Source organism: Gallinula chloropus (assembly GCF_964237585.1).
Source record: "Gallinula chloropus genome assembly, chromosome: 12".
Classification (NCBI taxonomy): domain Eukaryota; kingdom Metazoa; phylum Chordata; class Aves; order Gruiformes; family Rallidae; genus Gallinula; species Gallinula chloropus.
The window spans coordinates 11,731,614-11,753,029 of NC_140097.1; the positions used below are offsets into that span (position 1 = coordinate 11,731,614).

Sequence of the window (21,416 nt, forward strand, 5' to 3'; positions counted from 1 at the left end):
CAGGGAAACACAGCATTTTATGACAGGTGGTCATAAAACAGATTTCATTGTTTATTCTTCAAAGAAATTATTTGAAAAAAAACACCACCTTACAAAAATCAGGATATATCAACTAAATTCTGAAAATATAAATTTGCTGAGAAAGGACAGCATCAGAAGTAGCTACCACAGATAGTTAAATGATTTCTCATACTGCAGTCTTCACTGTTGCTATGACAGAACATAGGCTATATATAAATCCAGACTGAAATCCCAAAACTTACTACCTACTAGATTTCAGCAGTCTTAATGCTCATTAACTGTTCATTAACTCTAATGTTTCTCTCAGAAAATGCAGATTACTTGAATTTTACATTAAGATATATTCTGCGGTATTCAAGTAATGCATAAAATTGGTGTTTACACATTAATATTACTACAGACTAAAATCCTAGTTGTATCTTTTACAGATTGTAAGGATGCTAATAATAGTGCATACTAATTTAAGACAAAACATTGAGGATCAGAAAATGCATGCACGCCCTCTTTTAGATTAAAAAAGTCCAGATGTTTCTTTTTACACAGTATGTTCCACCTCCTCTGTCAGCCCAGAAAAGCACAGGATCTTGTGAAGGCTGTATCTGAACTGCCCAAAGCTAGTCATCCAGCTGGCAAAGCAAGGCAACACCTCGCTTGATCCAGTGCTGGACTGGTTTATCCGTGTTAAGCATCAAAGCAATGACAAAGTTAGTAGAATGTCCGGTGGTGGATAAGACTCCTTTACGCTCACTTGTCTTGTAGAGTGGGCAAACATATGCATTAGATTTCTTCATATCCGATTTTGGAGCTTAAAAAAAAAAACAAAACCCACATTCATCAGGTCTATTAATAGAAACACAAGCTACATAGAAATATTAAGCATTTACAGTAACATCCTTAAAGATAGGTAAGGCAGAATTGTTTTGTGAGCAACACAGTAAAATTGTCTGGCTTTTTTTGTGTTTTCTTACACTGTTTGTTTTGGTTTTAAACCCAACTCATTTAACTACCATTTCTTTTCAGGACTCAATACTTCTCTGTGATTCTACCAGCTTTGTAGAATCACTCACGTGCACATTAAAATCTGAATAGTAACATAGTCAAAGCATAGTTCACACACAAGCTTTTAACAGCTCCACAGGAACTTTAGTCCAACAGCCACAGAATCTAACTGCAATTCAAGTCACCTGAGATCCAAGCACACAACTCCACATGAACTGTTTGTATGCCTGGACTGCTCACATGCAACTTGTGCAGTCTTAACATCATGTGTGTCTGAACACGTGCAGCCTCAAGAGAAAGCAGAAAAAGTGGGAACTCTCTGCAACAGCCCACCAGTGACTAACAACTAAGTGTGAACAACTGCAGTAGAAAGTCCTGCTTCAGTGAATAAATAAAAACAGGGTTTTACTGCTCCCGAACAAAGAAAACAAGAGATATGGAAAATGTATTATCAGTATAACATGCTACTAGCATAACAGATAAAAGTAACCTGAGCAAAACATGCTAAATCATGTGAGGTAGAACACTAAGTCAATCATAAGTTCTCCTCAACTTGAGTGGAGACAGGACTTGAAATACCATGTGCTTTCCTACCCAAACAGATCAGGTAGCACCTAAACATATTTATGAAAAGATTCATTTAACTAGTCCTTCTGTCAGATGAATAATTATAAAAATCTGTGGGGAGAAGCCTGTTGCTCAGATGAAGTGAGACTGAGTCAAGGTAGCAGGCCAAACTTTTTATGTAAAAGTCATAGGTCACATGCACATTTGGGTACTTTTTGGTGAGGATAGGACCATTGATCTTCTGTAAAAAAGGAATTTCACTGTGCCAATTTCTTGCTGAACAGCTCATGCTTCAGAGAAGTTATACTCACTTGGCTTTATCCAAATGATCGGCATAGTATCGAAGAGCAATTTGGGATACTGCTCTGCTAACATTCCCCTGGTGAGAGAAAACAACAGGTAATTATTTGTGGCTTGGTGTTAAACCACAGGAGGTTTGGCATCTGTTTTTCAGTTGCTGCTTGCCTGCATTTTTTTTAATTCCTGCATGAAAAAAATGTTTTATTTGGCGTGTTATTTACACAACATGACAAGTAACACTTAAAACATTTAAACAAATCTTGTTTGAGCACCTAAGAAAGCTTTCCAGAACCATAGTAAAACACTTTGTTACTGACTTGTTCCTGTCCCAGCGAGCTCCATCTAAAAATAATCCACGGATATAAACACCATCTTCTGGTGCAGTCTCAGCTGTATCCTGAGGAATAACCTACAAGAAATAAGTGTTCCATGTAATTAAATTTTCATAACTGTTTGCTTTTTCTATTGTGCCAATAACAAATTTTCAGAAGATCAATCTAGAATGAAAATACCATCATAATACCTTCCTTTCAGTACTACTGTTACACAAAACTATAAAGGTAACAGATTTCTCTGAGTTTGTTAATTGCCTCTGTTGTAGTTTATAAAATGAGGCTTTACTCACACACAAACAAGTAAGTACTCTATAGGCTGTTTTCTTGAGTGGAAGTCCAGGTACAACTCATTTTAACAAACTACTTTTACAGATGTTATTTAACAGGCCTACCTTAGCAAAGAACTAAATGTATGTCTTCAAATTGCACGGAGTAATTTGCAAAATATAATATCCAGTCAGGATTTACTTACTATATCTTGTTGCAATATCAAGACACAGATTAATAAAATACACATTTATCATTCATCTCTACCTCAAATTCATATCCCAGAAGGTCAATAGGGATCCTGTGCTTCCTAGCATAGTTCTGCATAGCTCCAGTTAAGAAAGCTTGAGTAAAATAGAATCCTGACAGCCAAAAAACCGTGGGCTTCCCGAATTCATACCAATCCTGGAAAGAACAAAATGACACAGTCAATAATCAGGAAAAGACACATCCCATATTGTTCGAGCATTTTCTACATAACTGTACTCAGAAAATGTATCACACCTTTCCCAATACTCCAACATACAGGACAAATTATATGAAAAAGCAGATAAAACAATTGGTGGTACTGCCTCTTGTACATTACCTGTAAAAATTTCAGCCTTTCTAGAAAATCTAGAATATAGCTCCCTAATGGTTTTAGACTCGGGTATGAACGTCTTGCCCAACTCTCAGGAACTTTGCCAATAAGTAGACTGCCACACACTGCCTCCAGTTCAGCATCCATAACAACCAGTCCTTTAATGGCTTTTTTCAGGTTAGTGAGAGTAATACGAATAGTTCGGATTAAACTAGAATTAAAAAATAAAACAAGAATTTCACACATTTTGCATGACATCCTCACTGGGAAAAAAGAAAAAAAAAAGGATTATGGAGCCATCTATACAACTCCTATAGCTGATACATAACTGCACAATTAGCCATGTGTGTAAGGTCATGGATATGTGCATTTGTGCGGATTTATTTTAGGAACAGTCTAATAAATTGTCTTATCATCTCTGATATCCTCTTACATCTTATCCTTAATTTGAAACTCCAAATGTATACACTGCATACTAGATGAAGGAAAAAGGTTTAGATTACAAAAGAAGAGGTGGAAAGGGTCTGCAACAACGGAAAACTTGGAAACTGAAGGACAGTAAAGACACTTTTCCATCAAGAAAAAGGTTTCATAAACTACATGTGTGTGTAGTACAGTTTCCAACACTTTTACCCTACAGATCAGAAATAAAATATAATCAAAGATAAAGATAGTGAAAGACAAAATGAAGTTAAAACACATCTATCCCACATTCTGCCTTCCCACAAGGAGTCCTAGTGTTTGGACTGCAAATACCACTGCAGACAATTTAGAAGAATAAATATTTCACACAGCATCGGCTTTACAGTGTATGATTCATAGGGAGACTTTTTCTGTGAATGGAATTATTTTGGTTACATTTAATAAAATATGACACTTACTTGTTAAATCTTTCCATTTCTTGCACCAATACAGTGTTCATACTTTCTTCATATCGCACAGGATATTTAGTTAGGCAACTTTCAACGTCAAAATCATTTGGCAGCTGTAAACGACACGTATTTGGAAATCATTCTATGTATCATTATGCATCGATACTACATCAACAGTATGGATCTATGAAAAACTGCAGTGTAATAACTACCATTACATTTTCTTACAAGTAGATCAACTCATCATTTAGTAGGTTTTTTTCAAATAAACATTATGGGATTTTTAAAGTAATGTTTGTCCTTTAAAAACTACTGAGAATAATTTTTCGTACCATGAAATGTTATGAATACATTCGTTTTGTTAATTTTATTGTTCACATGAATGAATCAACTGTTCTTTTAACTTGTGTTTTCTCTGTTTTCTGTCTCTGTCTCCTACATATTTAATAAGACTTCTTTCAGCTGAAGTATAGCCATGGTCACACAAGTTTTTACTTTAACATTGGATTAAATTCCTCCCAGGAGGTTTTTCCTCCAACACAATTCAATTTGACACTGAAGATTGTAGATAAAATATGTTCTGCTTTGTAAAAAGGTAAGTTAGAGTCACTGGAATAATACAATACCTTGCTGAGAATATCATCTGCAATTTCATAAAGAGTACTGTCACCACCTCCAGAAGTTCCCTGAGTGCCTCCTCCTTGTGTTAAAAGCAGAGATTCAAAGAGGATCTTAGTTTGCTGAAGATCTTTTGAAATATCTACATTTTCATGCAAACCAAATATCTCTGGGTGCTGACTAAATGGAAGACTCTAGGACAAAATAAGCAATAAACATCTGCATGAGATAAAACAGCATACTAGGAATCAGATCCAAAGCTTTTTTAAGGAGTGAAAAGCTAATACTGACTTCAGTTGAAGGTGGATAAGGACCTTAGCAGTAGGTATGTCTAAGCCAGTAAGTATTACTGGTAATAGAGCTATCACCTCACAGAAAGAAATTCCCTCTCCCTCTCAGAAATATTCTAGATCATGGCAAGGATCATTCAAGGATGCTAGGCAACAAGCCAAGGACACAGTTTCATGTGCTGCAAAACTACCTGTTTAATGCATGCTAATCCATGACAGAAGCCTTCAAGGATTGCTTTATTAGTGCATCATAATTAAAACAGTTCAAAATCTTGATGCTGCTTTTTACCTTAATAAACTCAATGTAGTCCTCATATGTGCCTTTTGGTGGAGCATAATAGTTACCACTGGGAGAAAAAGTGTAAGAAGGATTTTCAATTATATCTGGATTGTAGAAGTCATCCAGCATTGTCAGCAGTAAACGTCTGTCCCAGTCATCTGTCACTCGACCTCCATAGTTGCACTCACCAGTGAGGTAAGATATAGCTTCAAAAGGAACATGGCTATATTCATTTATGAATAACTGAAACAGAAGATTTGGGTAATTACTGAAATATCTGCAGAACAACAGTGTGACCTACAGACCAAACAAAGAGCTGGAAGCTATAGCGAACGCAAAACTGCAGTTTATGGAGTTTTCTCCTTGAATGGTGGAAATTCAAATTCTGAAATCTTTTTCAGGTAAAAATTATAGTTTAAAAAAAAAAAGGAGTTAGTAGTAAAAGCCTCGTATGAATATCCAAATTAGTAAATTATCCAAATAATTATTGGATTATTTACAAGTGGATAGTATGTCCAGTCTAAATTTTCTAGATGGCCATTTTTCTATGTCATAAAGAAACTGTGCATTTCACATAATTTTTCAGAACCCTCTGACCTCTTTCACTGATATATGATTTAATGATAACTTCTCCAACTGTTCAGCCTCAACTTCTGCAACTAACACTTTTATCTCTCCTGCCTTTTCCACACAGTGTAATGTTGAAAATATTTATAATATGATTGAAATTCCTTGCTTTTGTAGTTGAAGTCATGAAAATCTATGAACAAGTGATGTAACTTAAGTGTATAGCTCTTTTGACTGTCAGCTATGTTTGGCAAAACCCGAGTTAAAGGCGGCAATAGGTGATTTTACCTGCAGCTGTCTGATACTGATTCGCAAGTCTGACTCATTAAATCCATAGGGTATGTTCCAACCAAGGGGCCCAAATTTTCTTCTCTCTTGAACAAGAGCATGGAAAAAACAAACTCCAAAGAGCAGTTTCTCCCATACCTTTGAGAAAAACAAACCCAAAAAGTATTATTAACTAGCCTATATTCTCATGGTGGTTTGTAACTTGTGCAGAGAACACACCATTCAATCACCACTCTCCATTGAGGGTACAAACATGGGCAACTCGAGTATGCTGTGGTTACTTGGTTTGGGCACAAATACACACACAGTCTCCACATATGCAAGCACATTTAGCTAGCTCAAGTACCATTACACAAGTTTTTTCTCTTCTTCCATTTAAAGAGCAGCTGACTTTGTACGAATTAAAATAGCAGCAGATACTTATTTTTAAGGTTCATTAGAAAATCATAGATTGCATATGTATTGTTTTATATAAGTCCTTAGATGTATCCACTTATACCTATGCATAATGATTACCATACTTGTATTTCTGAATAAATCCACTGCTTTTTCACTTTCTTCATGGGTAATGATTAGCTAGGTGGTTCATCACTTACCAGCAAGTCATATAGGCACCGCAATACTGGTCCCTGATCTTCTCAGCGTTTACCACCATCTCAACTAGAATACATATGCCCTACTAAGGAATTATCAGAGTTTCTGTGTGACATGTATGTACTTTAATGAAGCCTAAGAAACCATTTTAAATACTGCAACATGAAATTACCGGGCAACCTAACTCTTAACTAATATTTTTAGGCTGAAAACCCTAAACTCACAACCACAGTAAAAACTGTAGCTTATTGCATTTACTGGACAGAAATCAGTGTATCTGTGGATTAAAAAACAAAACGAAAAACACAAATTCCAACCATAAAAACAAGAAAACTGTCAAGAGATAGACACATTACCAGCTCCTTTTCAGGGCATCCAGAGAAGAATGCAGGATCAGAAATGGGATCAGAAAGAAATGACTGCAGTAGGTTTAATCGGAGACCAGTAGGAGGTTCATTTGTCATCTTCACTCCATTCTGCAGAATGGTTACTGGAAACTAAAAACAGCAAAACTGCACTCAAAGTCTGGAATAGATGTTAGATTGTTATAACAATATATTATTACTCTATTTATTATATAAACAATTTTCTCTAAGAAATTCTATTTTAAACATTTAAAAAATTCTCAAAGGTATCAAGAAAGCAAGACCTTGCTCTAAACTACAAACAGATTTTAAAACGTGTTCTTAGTATTCAACGCCATACAAATAAAATGCAAAATGAACCTCAATGACAGCAAAAAACTTCATAATTATATATTCTGGCAAAATGCAGTTCCATTCAGTAGCACACAAAATATCACACAATATAATATCAAAATATCACAAAGGAAGCTTGATGTAACCATCTTTATTTTTTAATATCCCTTCTTGATTAAATTATCTCTTCAACAGCCTTACTCTATCTCAGAGAGCTTTCCATTTTCAGCTCATTCAGGGATTTATTTCTCAAACATGTCATCAACTTTGTCTTTCCCCAAATACAGAATGTTTGGCAATGCACACACCTTTGGTGAAGGGTAACTAGTAAGCCAGAGTCTGAAGACTGGATGACATTTTTCACTGTTAAAGTCTTCACATATTTTCTCCAGTGTTGGCATCCAGGAGACAGCTAAATGACAATTTTGCAAACAAACCCAGGTTCCTTCTTCCATTGCTTTCTCAATCATTTTTGTAGCTATAGGTCCTTGTCCTTGTCCTAATGAGATGGACTGAAACTTATCTCCAATCATCTCTCTGTCTTTTGCAAATTTCAGAAGGCCTGGAACAGAAACAATAAGCTTTTAGTTTTTCTTGATTAAAAAGCAGTTATATCAGGAAAGAATAAATTTAAAATGTTCACTACTGTTTTGTAGTACTTGCACAAAGGTGTGTCCTGAAAGGGAAATTCAAGTCCCTAATCTGAAAAGCTGTACTATGCTTTTGTTTTCTCTTTCTGCATATACTTACTAGACATGGGATCCGCTCCTGGAGACAGCACAAATACTAAAGGGATTGTAGAATTTGAATCTGAGTAACTTTTTGTTAGATCAAAAGGTGGTGGCTCTACAAATTTCTTCCCCAGCTTATCAGTTACAAATGTTGTTACAGCTGGACCAATCTGATAAAACAAGTGCAGACAAACCATTAACAGCAATTAAACATAACTGCATATATGACAGCATGTGCCATGTACTAGTTAAATTCCTGACCCTACAGACACCACTGCTTGAGGCCAGTCTTGCAGAATGCTTCAGAAGCAAAGGTTGACAACCCCGTCTCTTTTTTTCCCTTACAAGATGAATAATAATCATAGAGTCATAGAATGGTTTCAGTTGGAAGAGGCCTCAAAGATCGCCTAGTTCCAACCACCATGCCAAGGGCAGGGACACAGAATCACAGAGTCGTAGGGGTTGGAAGGGACCTCCAGAGATCACTGGGTCCAAGCCCCCTGCCAAAGCAGGCTCCCTAGGACAGGTTGCACAGGTCGGTGTCCATGTGGGTCTTGAATATCTCCAGAGAAGGAGACTCCACACCCCCCTGAGCAGCCTGTTCCAGCGCTCTGTCACCCTCACTGTGAAAAAGTTCTTCTGCATATTGGTGCAGAACCTCCTGTGCTCCAAAAAGATCAGGTTGCCTAAAGCTTTTAGAAAATAAAAAATAACATACCTTGTGTAAACAATATTAAATTACAGTAAGACTTTAATTCAGACTTTACCTAGAGTGGAAAACCAGCACATTCCCCCTTAGTAAATATTAATGTAGTACGTCATTAAGGAGCAATAGCAATATGTACTTTAAATCCCAAGAGCCCTTGTTGTTAAGGTACATGCAATGCAACTTGCTAAGTGTACCAAAGGCAGAAGGTGGTAAAAGGTCACCTCGGCTGTTCAAATAAATACTTTGGATCTCTGCCTCAGAACCCTTTGTATACCAGCATACGGTACTGGATACTCCGTGTCTTTGTTCAGATGAATATGAACAAGCACTTGAAGAAAACTAGAACAATGACTATACTTTGAAAGATGCATGAAGTCATGTCAGACAAAAGATTTCAGCTGATGCCTGGTGTGTTTGCATTGCCTAATTGAAAAAGAAGAATAGCATTTACTTTCTTAATAAAACATGATGAAGAGTAGATTAGGTATTTTAACAACCAGTGCAAGGTATGCTACAAGACATGGAGCAGTCTACAAACACTTGACAACAGATCATTTTACCTTGTCAGGTCGTAAGCATCGAAGAATTATCATCCTTTGCAATTCATTTAATGTATTATTCAATTGTTCTGGTAACGGAAAGTTCTGTGGCTCCTTGCTGTCATACATTTTTTGCCATTCAGTTGTATTTTCAGAGATGTGACTCCTAGAGAAAAAAACCCAAACAAATCCACACTTAAAATACTGTGAGTACTCGGATTCCATTTTTTGATGTTTATCAAAAGTTAATTGCACTGCATTGCTATACAAGCCATTCTAATTGGCAAATAATCATACAGCTGAGCTTCTCCATGCTGACGAGTGAAAAAGAAATCTTTTCCCACCATGCTATTGCAAACATACATAACTCCAGCTGACAGGTTCTGAGTTGACAATAAATTCTGAGCATTCCTTCAGCCAGCATTACTTGTAGTTCACAGGCCGGGTGAATTTTTTACCTCCTATTTCAGGGAAACTCCATTCCTTAACCAAAGCAAATTAGCAGAAAATTCCATCAAGGAAAAAAGATTTCCTTCCTTCACACAACATGCACAGTACATACTCTGCAATGGGACAACTCTCAGACTATTTAAAGGCTAGATCATCATCCACATTGCTACTAAAACTCCAAAGGGAGATCAACACAGACAGCCCCAAACATTTTCTTCTAACAGGGCAGTGTTTCCATAGTCAGATCCAAATCCTCCAAGTATTTGGGCTCTGTCAACTATTTATTTGCAAGGCTCGTACAGCCACTACAGAATTTAGGGTTTAATTCCATTTAAACCCAGGGTGAAATTCTCCTGATTTCAGGAAATTAGATTTTACCATTGAAACACAGTTTCTTTACCATGGAGATACACCAAAAGAGAATTTTCCTTAGGGAATGCCTCAAATAATTTAGGAAAAGAGTTTAATTAAATAATATTATAAGTGAAGCAAACCTAATGATTAAATAAGGGACTCATTTTACCATGCTGGCATTTCAGTGCTGGTTTAGAAAACATATAGGAAACATTTATTTTAGCATGTTATGCATGCTTTAGTCAAAATTAATTAAGGGTAGTTCATATCAAAATTTTACTCTACCTCAGTTCTTTCAAAGCTGAGAATTCACTTGCACGACATAATTCATCCCAGCTCTTATCTGGTAGCCAAGATGGATCCGGATTCTTGTACTTATTTTTGAGACCTACACCCCCAGTTAGTAAGAACATAAACTCTTGATGTTCTATTTCATTTTTAGCCCTGTATAAAAAACAAAGATGGATAATATTCAGTTACCAAGATACAATTCTACATAATATAAAGAGTTGTTTAAAACTAATTACATTTCTCTTTCATTTAGTATCACTTCTACTTTAGTAATAGCTGACATCAGATCACAGTATTCTGTATTTTTAAAAACTGTGTAGTAAAAATGACTGATTAAGACTACATTAAGGGTTTAAAGAGCCAAATGGTATATATCTGCTTATTTCTTTTTAAAAAACACACTTATTGCTGATTTTTAAAGGCTTTACAGAAAAGAATGCATTCTGGGAATAGAGTAGCCTTACAAATCGGCCAAGGAAGAATGGACTATATATGGAAGCGTACACATCATGATTAAGTATGCACAGTGTGACTATTATTGCAATTCTGAATTTTTCTTTCACAATGTATTGACATAAAATTAAAAAAGGAAGTTGAAACTAAAAAGCTGGCAGGAAAGAGAAGTCTGCAACTGAGATCTCATGATGTACACAAAAGGATACAAGAAAGAGGAGAGGAAATTAAAAATATAGAAAGGCCTCGCTGTTGCTTTGATGGCACATTATTGTATAGATTTCTTTCTAAAATGTTTTCTTAAATAACAGTAATCATTTCTGACATAGGATGTTATGTAGAACTATCCTGACCCTTTAAAGGGAATCAAAGATTTATTACTGGCAAAACAATTGATTTTAATATGGACAGGAACATTCTTTCATTAACATGTCCAAGGCTATATACATAGTAGTGACACATGCACTCACATTCTCTTTTACTTGTAAATATTACTATTACCAAGTCCCAAACATTTATGATCTTACTCCAAAGATTATATTAATATGCACAAGAACATATCTCAATATTTTTCCATTACAAAAACACTAATAATAATTCTGTTATTAAAGAGATTTCTCAAAAATGAGCTTACATGAGAAGATTACAACACAGCAAAAACGAGAAGAGCAGCTTGTCCTTTTCAAAAAGTGAACGACACACATTGCAATACAAATTGTATGTAAAGTGGTCATTTAGATATCGAAGTCGCTTCTCCAAAATTTTGGATTTGTTACTAAAAGGAAAAGAAGTGAGAAACTGAGACTTCAAATTTAATAACTTAGGCAAATCAATTAAGAAATCTGAATCTATTTAGGGTTGCAGGGAAATGACATTAAGCTTACATAGTCCACGACATACTCAGATGCCCATTTCCCCCAAATTCCAAATATATTCAATGTTTTACAGCTGTTTTAAAAGTCTCATAAAAAATAATGACCTGAAATAATCTTTTCAGTTAAGTGGTGATGCTCTTAGTGAAATACACTTCACCCTTTCTGTAAGTCACATTCTTAAGAATAATTAAATAAAGCACACACGGTTCATTGCTTGCTCAAACCGTAGCTAAAAAGAGCATTTACTTTATTAACAAATCATATTTCATTTAAAAACCCTGCATTTAATGAGGGATAAGAGATAAACGGTTTCAAAAGGGAGTGAACTGTTCAGAGCAGAACAGTGGAAACACCTTATTTTACACCAGAAAGACTGTATTTACCTGTCATGAATAGAGTTGATGAAGAGGTTAACAAACCAAGTAAGGGAGTACTGGTACATGGGATCAATGTTTGCCAAGTCTGCAATACTAAAGAACAGCACTGACGAATGCTTTGCAATAGGTCGATAAGCTTCTCGAGATTCAGCAATTTTAAGTTCCGTTTTCTCTGCAACCTAAATATGAATAGCAGTTGATAAAGAAAAGCTTTCAATATTCTCTTTCTACAAGAAATATAACTACTTAATAACATTATTACAATACTTCTACACAGGACTTGATAATGTCAGAGTAAGACAACTTTTATATTCCAAAACTCATAACCGCAGTAGGTGACAACTACATTAGGTCAAATGAGTACTTGACTAGCGTAGTACAGCCACATCTATTTACCTACACTACAGGATGCAGTAGTCAAAGCAAAGGACAAAGAATGTACAAGAGTTCCACTGCATCATTTAGCATCGACAGTATCAACCTTTAAAGTTGTTAATATTGCAGAGATAATCAATCTGTAATTACCCAGGTATTTAAGCTCTAGTTATTATACTGTAAATCCACTCTATATATTCAAAGTATTGTTTTGTAAAGAGGTCTTTCAAAATTAGATTAGATGTATTCGGAGTTTACATTTAATAGGCATTAACAAATAGCAGGAAAGTCAACATCAGCTTAAAGAAACCACTACCACGGGATTTCTGTTAAATCTATAGTAATTTTTAAAAATTAAAAATCTTTATTTTTTTATCAATGTTATTTAGTTGTCATTGGCTTCAGCTGGTGTTTTATCCATTAAGTTCAACAAAAGAATCTGGATTGTCTCCCTGAATATTTTGTTGTTTTAAAAAATTAGTTCCTTTCTTTTATCTTAACATCACCTAAACTTCAGAATTTACTTTTATCTCTTTATAAATTGATAAATATTCTTTAAAATATTTTCAGTTAAAGATTGAATAAACAATCTGTGAAGATTTGAGAATAGATCCAGTTTTATTTCCCTTCACATTTCACAAGCACAGTTTCCTCACGCTTTATATTCCCTTTGCTAGCTTCTAATTTTCACATTTAATTTCCACTTATTGTTTTCAATTGTCAATTGAGAACACATATACATAGTCGTTACCTGCTGTTTTTTTGTGATCTCATTAGCCATTATTTTAGCAGAATCCAAGATCTCAATAGCAGTCTCATCTTCCAGAATATTTCCTTCAGATGAATGTAAGGTTTCTAAAATTTTCTTCTCAGTATCTTTTAGATGCTTTTTATTTGCTGCAGATTGGAGAATGAGAGCATTTCTTTTCTCTTCCAGTTCTGGCCTAATGAAAAAACCCACGCACAACACACAGAGTCAATGTTCATGTTCCATTGAATCTCATAAAGATACCTCCTCCTTCCTAGAACAAATGTTTGTGAATGTTCTCTTCAGTTTAAGAGACTGTTACTGTTCAGCATATGTTTATATTTCTGAGAACAGATTTCTTGGCATAACTTCCGTTCAGTATTTGGAAATGATGGTCTAAACTTCAACATCTTAACATTTTGCATGTTGGCACGTTCTAGTTTTCCTTTATTACATCTCTACTGTCTGGAAAAACACCATGTGATATGCAGAACTACATCCTAAGACTTTAAATGACTATTTGCCGTAAAGAGAGACTTACCTCTCTTTTGCTACAACAATACCCAGCAATTGGTCTTCAAGTCCCTCTGGCGTTATCATGAAATTGAGTAAAGAAACTTTTGTAGCAAGTTCAGGCATATAATGTGGATTTCTCAGTTTTGTGGTAATAAAAAACTTGAAATCACTGGAATACTCAATAACGATCTCTCCAAGCCTGATACACTCCACACCTCCTAAAGTTGAGATGAGAAAAGTTATGAAAACCATTATCTAGTTAAATTGCTTACAGAAAAAAACACTTGATATATTGTAAATGGCAAATTTCTTTAAAAGTAAATAAATAAATGTGATGGTCTGAAAAATTTCAGAGACTTCAATGAGGCTACGTAGAATACCAGAGATGGTAACAGAGCGCTGTGAAATTGTTCTCAAATATGATATTCTTACAGACTATTCTTTTCTTTAGTTACCTGTCGGAAATAAATAGTATGAACGTGAAAACCCTTAAAGCAGGAAGGAAAACTCAATGGGGTTTATCTGCATTTTTCTGTCGTTTTCCAGGACAAAATAAAAGTTGAAAGCCAAATTCATTGCTACTTTCCTATGCTTAAGAGAAACATAGGAAAGTTCTGTCTTAAGCAGAATACCTTAACAGCATTTCTTGCCTGTGCAAAATTTAGTAGGTATTAGTATTAGACTAAAACATATGAAAAACTTCATTTCATTGACAATCTTCCCTTTGCAGTAAAGTGTCTTTATTCAGTCTCCTACAGTGACATGGTGAAGGTCTTCACATTAAACAACTATCATGTGATGTATGAATGACAGCTATTTAAAAGATAATATAGAACTTGAAGATGTTATGAAATCACTTTCCCCTTGCCACAGACAGCAGTAAAACAGAGAGTAATAAGACAAACATTAGAGACTACCATAGACCGTAAGACGAACATTAATATCATCTACTTCGGGGTTCAAAATAATTATACTGTACCTTGTTTAAAAGTCTGTTTAAGTAGCAGAGGTTCAAGGGACGGGTCTAGATCTTCTCCAACATTTTCTAGCAGAAGTGGAGTTCCAAACTGAATGCAGTTCTCCACAGTTCTCATATAATCTGTGTCACTGACCTTGATAACATTCAGGTTGTTTTCCTTCTCAAAATTCTTGATCCATTTATTTGCTTGACCTTGAGGATCAATCATTAAGGGCCTAGAACACAGAAGACTGTTTTCTCAGTGATTGCAGGAGTTTTTAAAAATTCTAAACTATTTTAAGACATTCTTTGCCAGGCTGTCAAGGAAAAGGTTATATAATTTTGATTCTATAAAAAATGGATATATCAAGCTTATTATCATAACTTTAAAACACCAAAAATAGTTCTTAAAATTGAAAAAAGTTAATAAAATACACAATAATGCCAAAACATTGCTAAATCTTGTTCTGTCTCTCCCCTGGAGTTCTCATTATTTCAAATTTATTTATTTTTACATAGATATGAGTTTCACACTCAGTAAGTATCTGTAAAACACAAAAATGTCATCTGATAGCCATGTAAGTCTAAGAACCTGAAGTGGACTGCAGTATCTTGACCCTGCAATTTAAATAACTGAATCTATCATTGAACACAAATAACGAGTAACAGGACAGCAAGGTACAACATTTAAAAATACAGTTTTAAAAAAGCAAACAAACAAACAAAAAAAGAATGAGAAAGATGCAGGACCGCCCCGGTCCAACTTTATCTACTGAAAGGAAAACCTTCAAGTAACTATGTACACAGATCTCTACAGGGCTGCACTGTCTCTTGATGCTTTGTTTGTTTGTTTGTTTTTTTTTTGAAAAGCGAAAACTTGTTGGGATTAGAAAATTAAACCTCTTTGTTACCTACCAACGTCTTGAATTGTCAACAATTACCCCATTGTCTACAGAAAATACGTCAGTTGGCAAACCAGCAATATTCCAGGCTCTTATTTTTATTGGGTCACCAAGAGTCTTACTTAGAGAGAAATTCTCCGAACAAGGGATATTTTTCTCCTGGAAAAACAGAAGAAAAGCCAGTTTATCTTTACTGCATGTTTCTTTACATCTTTTATTAAATGCCACTTCAATCCAAACTGACATTGTGCATTTCCTTTTAAGAGCTTGAAACAGGTCAGGTAAAAAACCTGGGAAAATCATAGCTTTAATAGTTAACTTTATTTCACCACCAAATATTTACCCTCTCTCCCACTTTTGTAGGATTTGTCCATGTTTCTGCACACTGTAAATGTGGGGGTTTAGTTACCTAAAGTTATGACAATGCATTATTTTAAGAAACTCACACAGTTGGAAATCACCCATTAACTCCCTACAGCAATCCAATGCTGACTTGTTACTGTTTATTGTCATGGTCACAATCAGTGAATTCAAATCTCTTGATTTATGAATAACTACATAAATGCATAACTACATTGGAATGTCCCTTCGCAAACAACATAACCATTTGGTTAACATATATTTACATTATATGTAACTGCATTGTAAAACTAGTTCTTTCATCTAAAGGCAAAACAGAGAAAATTCTGAGATTTTATTTAATAATCAATCCTTACGAAGTCAATGATCCACTCTCATTTCTCATATGATACTTTAGGCCCAGAGTAAACTTGCTGATTTAATTAATTTCAAATTTACAGAATTCTGGATCCAAAGAATTTTGCCCATCGATTTATCAGGTTAATATTAAATAAACTGCCAAATGAATGAGTCAGCAGTGGGCCCAGGGGGCCAGGGAGGCCAATGGCATCCTGGCTTCTATCAAAAACAGTGTGGCCAGTAGGTCTAGGAATGTGATTGTGTCCCTGTACTTGGCATTGGTGAGGCTGCAACTCGAGTAATGTGTCCAGTTCTGGGCTCCTCACCATAAGAAGGACACTGAGGTCCTTGAACGAGTCCAGAGAAGGGCAACCAGTCCGGTGAAGGGGCTGAAGGGCAAATCATATGAGGGGCAGCTGAGGGAGCTGGGGATGTTTACAGTAGTCTGAAAAGTGAAACCAATTAGTTAAACTGAAGATAATTTTCTAACCTTGCACAGTTTGCTCCAATCTTTTATACATTCCTGTCGAAATCCAGCAGTAAAAACTCCCAGATAGGCTATCACACCAGCTGATATCAGAACATCTCCTGTCAAATTATCATATACATCCTGAAGATCATTTGCAGCATCATTCCATCTATGACAAGAGGAGAAAAACAGTGCTGAAACCTCCATATTAATGATACCAATAATAAAAATGGACCTTTTTTCATTGTTGCTTATTTTAACTTCAGGTGGAGAACAAGGACATTGGGTTTCTATGTTTTATTCTCACTGTGAAGACTTTCTCTACAATTCTCCCCATGTTGCTGCCCATATTTTACATTATAAAAAATTAGGAGTCTTTCAAGGGCCTAGACACAGCCCTCACTACAGTCTTAAAAGCTCAGACAACTGAAGCTCAAATTCTGTTTCTACAGTGGCTGTTACAACTGATATTTGAACTTTAACCTGACCTTGATCTCTCTCCACCAAGGCCTCCAATCAGCTTCTCTGCTCGCTCTAGTTTTTTAGCACACAGATCAACCTGGAATTCTAAACGAGCCTTTTCTTCAGTTTTCTCAGTGAACGTTCGTTCCAAACCAGTCAAACGACTTTCAACTGCTGCAAGTTCTTCTCTCTTCTGATTCAACAGTGTCATCGTCTCTGCTAAGGATTGCTGTGCCTCTCTTAAACGATCTTTTTTGGGTGCAACGACCTATTCAATTACAAGCAAGACACAAATGCTTAAAGCACATTCTTGTAATTTTACTATTTAATACAATGGGTAGGGTGAATGTACCACACAAAGGGAAGGTTTCAGAGCACTGAGGGACCAGGATCACAAACGCACCTTTGCAACCCTGTCATACACCTCCATCGCCATAATCCACTTGCATAAACCCTCTGCTGCCGAGGAAGCTTTAGCCACCTTTTGTGGATCAAACTCAGGATTAGTCAAGTATTCAGTCCGAATCCTCTGCATGACAGCTGCCTAGATAACAAAAGCATTAGAGCTCATATCTTAGGACTGACAGTTTGAAATTACACCAACTGACTGCTGTTTCTCTACACAATGAAACAGGACAACCCACTCAGTATTAATTGTGGCAGAAAACACTGCTCATTTGTTTCTTTTGATTTTCCTATCATGATTTGTGGTCTTCTCCTGTTTTCATCCTAATCCTCTCCTATCCTTCATAATCATGCATATGGTGTGTCTTGCATACAGCAGCTACCTAAGTGCTAAGAGCATTAGTCACATAGAAGCCTTAATTTGCACTGTCCCCTGTGCAAAACATGCTAATTTCACTATTTGCTATCTTTTCTCAAGACACAGCTGTGTGGGATCACTGTAAAAATGTGTTTCTACTAATGTAAGACAAAATCCAAGTGAATTACCAGTTCTATAAAAGGCAAAGCATATTCAGTTTCAACTGAACTAGGTAAAAGGCAAAACCCCACACTCTAGGATAGCAAGATTTCTGGGGGAGATGTTCGTATTTTAAATAGAGTTACCCAGGTTACATAGTTACATTCTGGCATTTATTGTATATCTTCTAGTACATTTAAAATATTGCCCATTTTTTCACCATTCATTCAAACAAAATAACACAATTAGAAACAGCCATTAAGAGCAGTACCAATAGGGGCAGTTATTTAAAAATAGGAAAAAAGTTTATAATGATGAGTAATTTAGAAAAATGAACACAAAGAAGGCACAGAAAGGTTGGACATGGATCAAATATTCACTGGTTCCATGAAAAAGCCCCACTTGAAAACAGAATACATGAGATGAGGCTAAAAGGACTCAGGTTCAGAAGAAACAGGAGATAGTTCTTTATACTAAAAAAGACCAAAAGTGGACTTCTGGAACATTTTGAGAAAGACACACAGGATTTAAGTGGACAAGACAAATTCCACAACAGACATCCACTGAAAGCTACCTAAGAGACATTAACCACATCTACCTTTAGAAGGCCTTCATTTAAAGTGCCAGAGACTGGAAGTACATTTGGAGAAATTACTAGATATACTGTTCCTAGTCCTTCCTAGGCACCTGCTTAGGCCATTTTTTGGGCACAGTTTTTTTATGAGCTATTTTTACCTTTTAATGAGATACCACCTAAACATTGCAAAGTTGGAAATACTTGTACGCAAGACAATTCATTCAGACAGAAGGGGAATTCTTGAGATGCCACTTAACAAGGCTTATCCCAAGGAGATTTGACTTGCTTGCCATGACCATATTCATCCTATAGAGATATCCTATCATATTGTAAAGATCCTCGGTCATAATAGAAGTTGACTGACATGTGACAAATGGGCCCTCTCATATAGTATTTTCTAATTATTTTTTTTCCCTACAAGGAAGTGTCTAGAGGGTAAAAATCACTGAAAAATTAGACAGAAGTCTTACTGGAATATTATCCTTGTCGTACTCTTTCAAATCTTTTAAGAAATTCATGTCACCAAGCAGTTTCTTGCTAGGACCCCAGTAATCCAAAATCTACAAAACACAGTAGGAAATGTCTTTAAAAACTTTAAAACAAGCATACAATCAAAAATAACAAATTTTTAAAATTAAATCTCCTGCATATTTAACACTGATTACCTTGCATCTCCTTGAGATGTTAATAAAGGAGAAAGTCTATCAGATCACTTATTTTCCCCAAACCATACTTAAAGCCAAAAATTGATCAGTGTGTCTGGGAAGAGTTACATATTATTATCAACATACAAGTCGAGCAAATTAAGTCTATTCTCTCTGCACATTACAAAACTTAGAAAATTTGGAATTCTGGAAGTTTTCAGTGGAATAGTGCATGGAGGCTGTAAGTACTTGCCTACTTCAGTGGACCTTGGGTGACCTTGTTTATTGAACAAGTGTTCTGTGTGGAGAATAACAGGAATCACACTTGTATTTGAAACTTCTGTCTGCAATTTTACCTTTCTTCCGCTCCCTGAAGGATCTGCAATTCTTTCAGGTTTTATGTCTTTCATGACACAGATAGCAGACATGACAAGCTTGACACCAGATGGAGGATTTTTCATTGATTTAACAATTGATATATCAGAAGGCTAAAATAAGAATCACATTAAATTATGATGAGTGTTATGCCTTTCTCACCACTAAAATAAATGAACTAACAGAAAAAAGGGGAATTATAACACCATTACCGATGAACATAATTACAGAAGACATTTAGAGGGGATGATACAGTGTTAACAAGACAATTAACAATATCCACCAATGTATCCTATGCAGGGGAAATAAAAATGAAATAAATGCTAGTAATGGTAAAATAATGATCAATTAAAAGTGTATTTTAAAAAGCCCAGGTCATAATATTGTTATATGTTTCTGTAAATGTAATCTAAGACATTTCATGTACTTAGTAACTCCTACTATACTAAATTCTTGCATGACTATTTCCAACAATATTGCTTTCATATCACATGTAAGTCATGACAAGGATAAAACCGTTAAACCAAAGACCCAGATAATTCTTAGTCATAAACAAATGCCTTGCTATTCTCTGGTGGCCAACATCAACTTAGCTGAAAGAGGAAATTCAGCTGATACCACTGCTGGTAACCTCAAGTTTTGGTTACTTTTCCCACGTCAGCTTTCTTGCAAACAAACAATTTTTTAAATGAACCCTTCCCACTTTGTATTCTGAGTACATCAAGAGGAAATACCCTGAACAATGACTGCAGAGGTCCCCTCTGTTGCTAAAACTGAGGAAATGTAACCCTTTTCCAACTCTTCTAATCTTGGTACATTTCCTAAATGAAGGGTTTCATGTTAGATTAGCTTGCCTTCAAAGTGTCAAGAGCATCAAGTGCCGCCTCCAGGGCTGGGATCGCCTCTGCCAGGTCACTCTCACATTCATTTTTCAAGGTCTGAGCTTCTGCAGCTTTTTCTGTAGCAATTTCTTCATCTACTTTTACAGTTTTTCTTATTTGTTCTACCTCTGCAGATTCTATTTCTATAGTCTAAAAAAAAATAAATGGGTGAGCTTCCTACTGCACAGTGACCAATGAAATAAAATGACATTATTTAGCACAGCACTTATGGAATGAAGTAAAATATAAAGAGAAAAATTAAGTATTTCAATATTTTCATATATTTTCAATTAATGTAAGGGAATATTTTGTTTCATAACATAATATAACATCACAAAGCATTAACAGTAGGTAAACTGCATAAAATAGAATTACTGTCACTAAAAGCTGTTAAGAATTTGTTTACATTCAGGAGGCAAGGAATTCTTCACGAATGTGCATCAGGCTGTAACTAAACAATTACTAGCTTTTATAGTGAGTTTTCATAGCTTCATAGTCTGTAACACTGACTACCAAAATTTATTTTTTTTCCAGTGATGAGTCAAGCCTTCACCCAAGTACTTCCTTTTCAGTTCTACACAAAAGTGACATCCAGTTTTCTTTGAGGTTTGTAAGAGGTAGCACTGTATCTGTAAAAATACTTAACAAATCAGAAGGAAGTGCATAACAGTGTCAATCAAATCATACTTTTTTTGTGATGCAACAGTAATATACCAGCTAAGTGTATTTTCACAAGTCAGAAATTTCAAAAACACCCAAGAAATTGGTTTCTGAATCCCACTATATTTCCATGAAGTTAATCCCTTTTAGGATCCTTTCAAAAATCAAGTGTT

General features: G+C 35.5%; 1 protein-coding gene across 1 annotated transcript in view; it reads right to left on the minus strand.

Moving 5' to 3' along the window:
* Window positions 1-635: 635 nt before the first annotated feature.
* DNAH12 (dynein axonemal heavy chain 12) overlaps window positions 636-21,416 on the minus strand; it is a gene marked incomplete at both ends in the record, with an annotated part of 58,065 nt that continues 37,284 nt past the window's right edge. Inside the window, 26 exons of the mRNA XM_084269794.1 lie at window positions 636-826; window positions 1,899-1,966; window positions 2,205-2,296; window positions 2,757-2,894; window positions 3,076-3,280; window positions 3,951-4,054; window positions 4,568-4,753; window positions 5,139-5,372; window positions 5,985-6,122; window positions 6,935-7,075; window positions 7,585-7,838; window positions 8,027-8,177; window positions 9,277-9,421; window positions 10,345-10,503; window positions 11,438-11,578; window positions 12,062-12,234; window positions 13,182-13,374; window positions 13,720-13,912; window positions 14,674-14,888; window positions 15,568-15,713; window positions 16,744-16,891; window positions 17,211-17,452; window positions 17,588-17,728; window positions 19,154-19,243; window positions 19,684-19,815; window positions 20,557-20,733. Of these exons, the coding sequence (XP_084125920.1) occupies window positions 636-826; window positions 1,899-1,966; window positions 2,205-2,296; window positions 2,757-2,894; window positions 3,076-3,280; window positions 3,951-4,054; window positions 4,568-4,753; window positions 5,139-5,372; window positions 5,985-6,122; window positions 6,935-7,075; window positions 7,585-7,838; window positions 8,027-8,177; window positions 9,277-9,421; window positions 10,345-10,503; window positions 11,438-11,578; window positions 12,062-12,234; window positions 13,182-13,374; window positions 13,720-13,912; window positions 14,674-14,888; window positions 15,568-15,713; window positions 16,744-16,891; window positions 17,211-17,452; window positions 17,588-17,728; window positions 19,154-19,243; window positions 19,684-19,815; window positions 20,557-20,733 (4,197 nt within the window). The remainder of the gene's footprint in view (window positions 827-1,898; window positions 1,967-2,204; window positions 2,297-2,756; window positions 2,895-3,075; window positions 3,281-3,950; window positions 4,055-4,567; window positions 4,754-5,138; window positions 5,373-5,984; window positions 6,123-6,934; window positions 7,076-7,584; window positions 7,839-8,026; window positions 8,178-9,276; window positions 9,422-10,344; window positions 10,504-11,437; window positions 11,579-12,061; window positions 12,235-13,181; window positions 13,375-13,719; window positions 13,913-14,673; window positions 14,889-15,567; window positions 15,714-16,743; window positions 16,892-17,210; window positions 17,453-17,587; window positions 17,729-19,153; window positions 19,244-19,683; window positions 19,816-20,556; window positions 20,734-21,416) is intronic.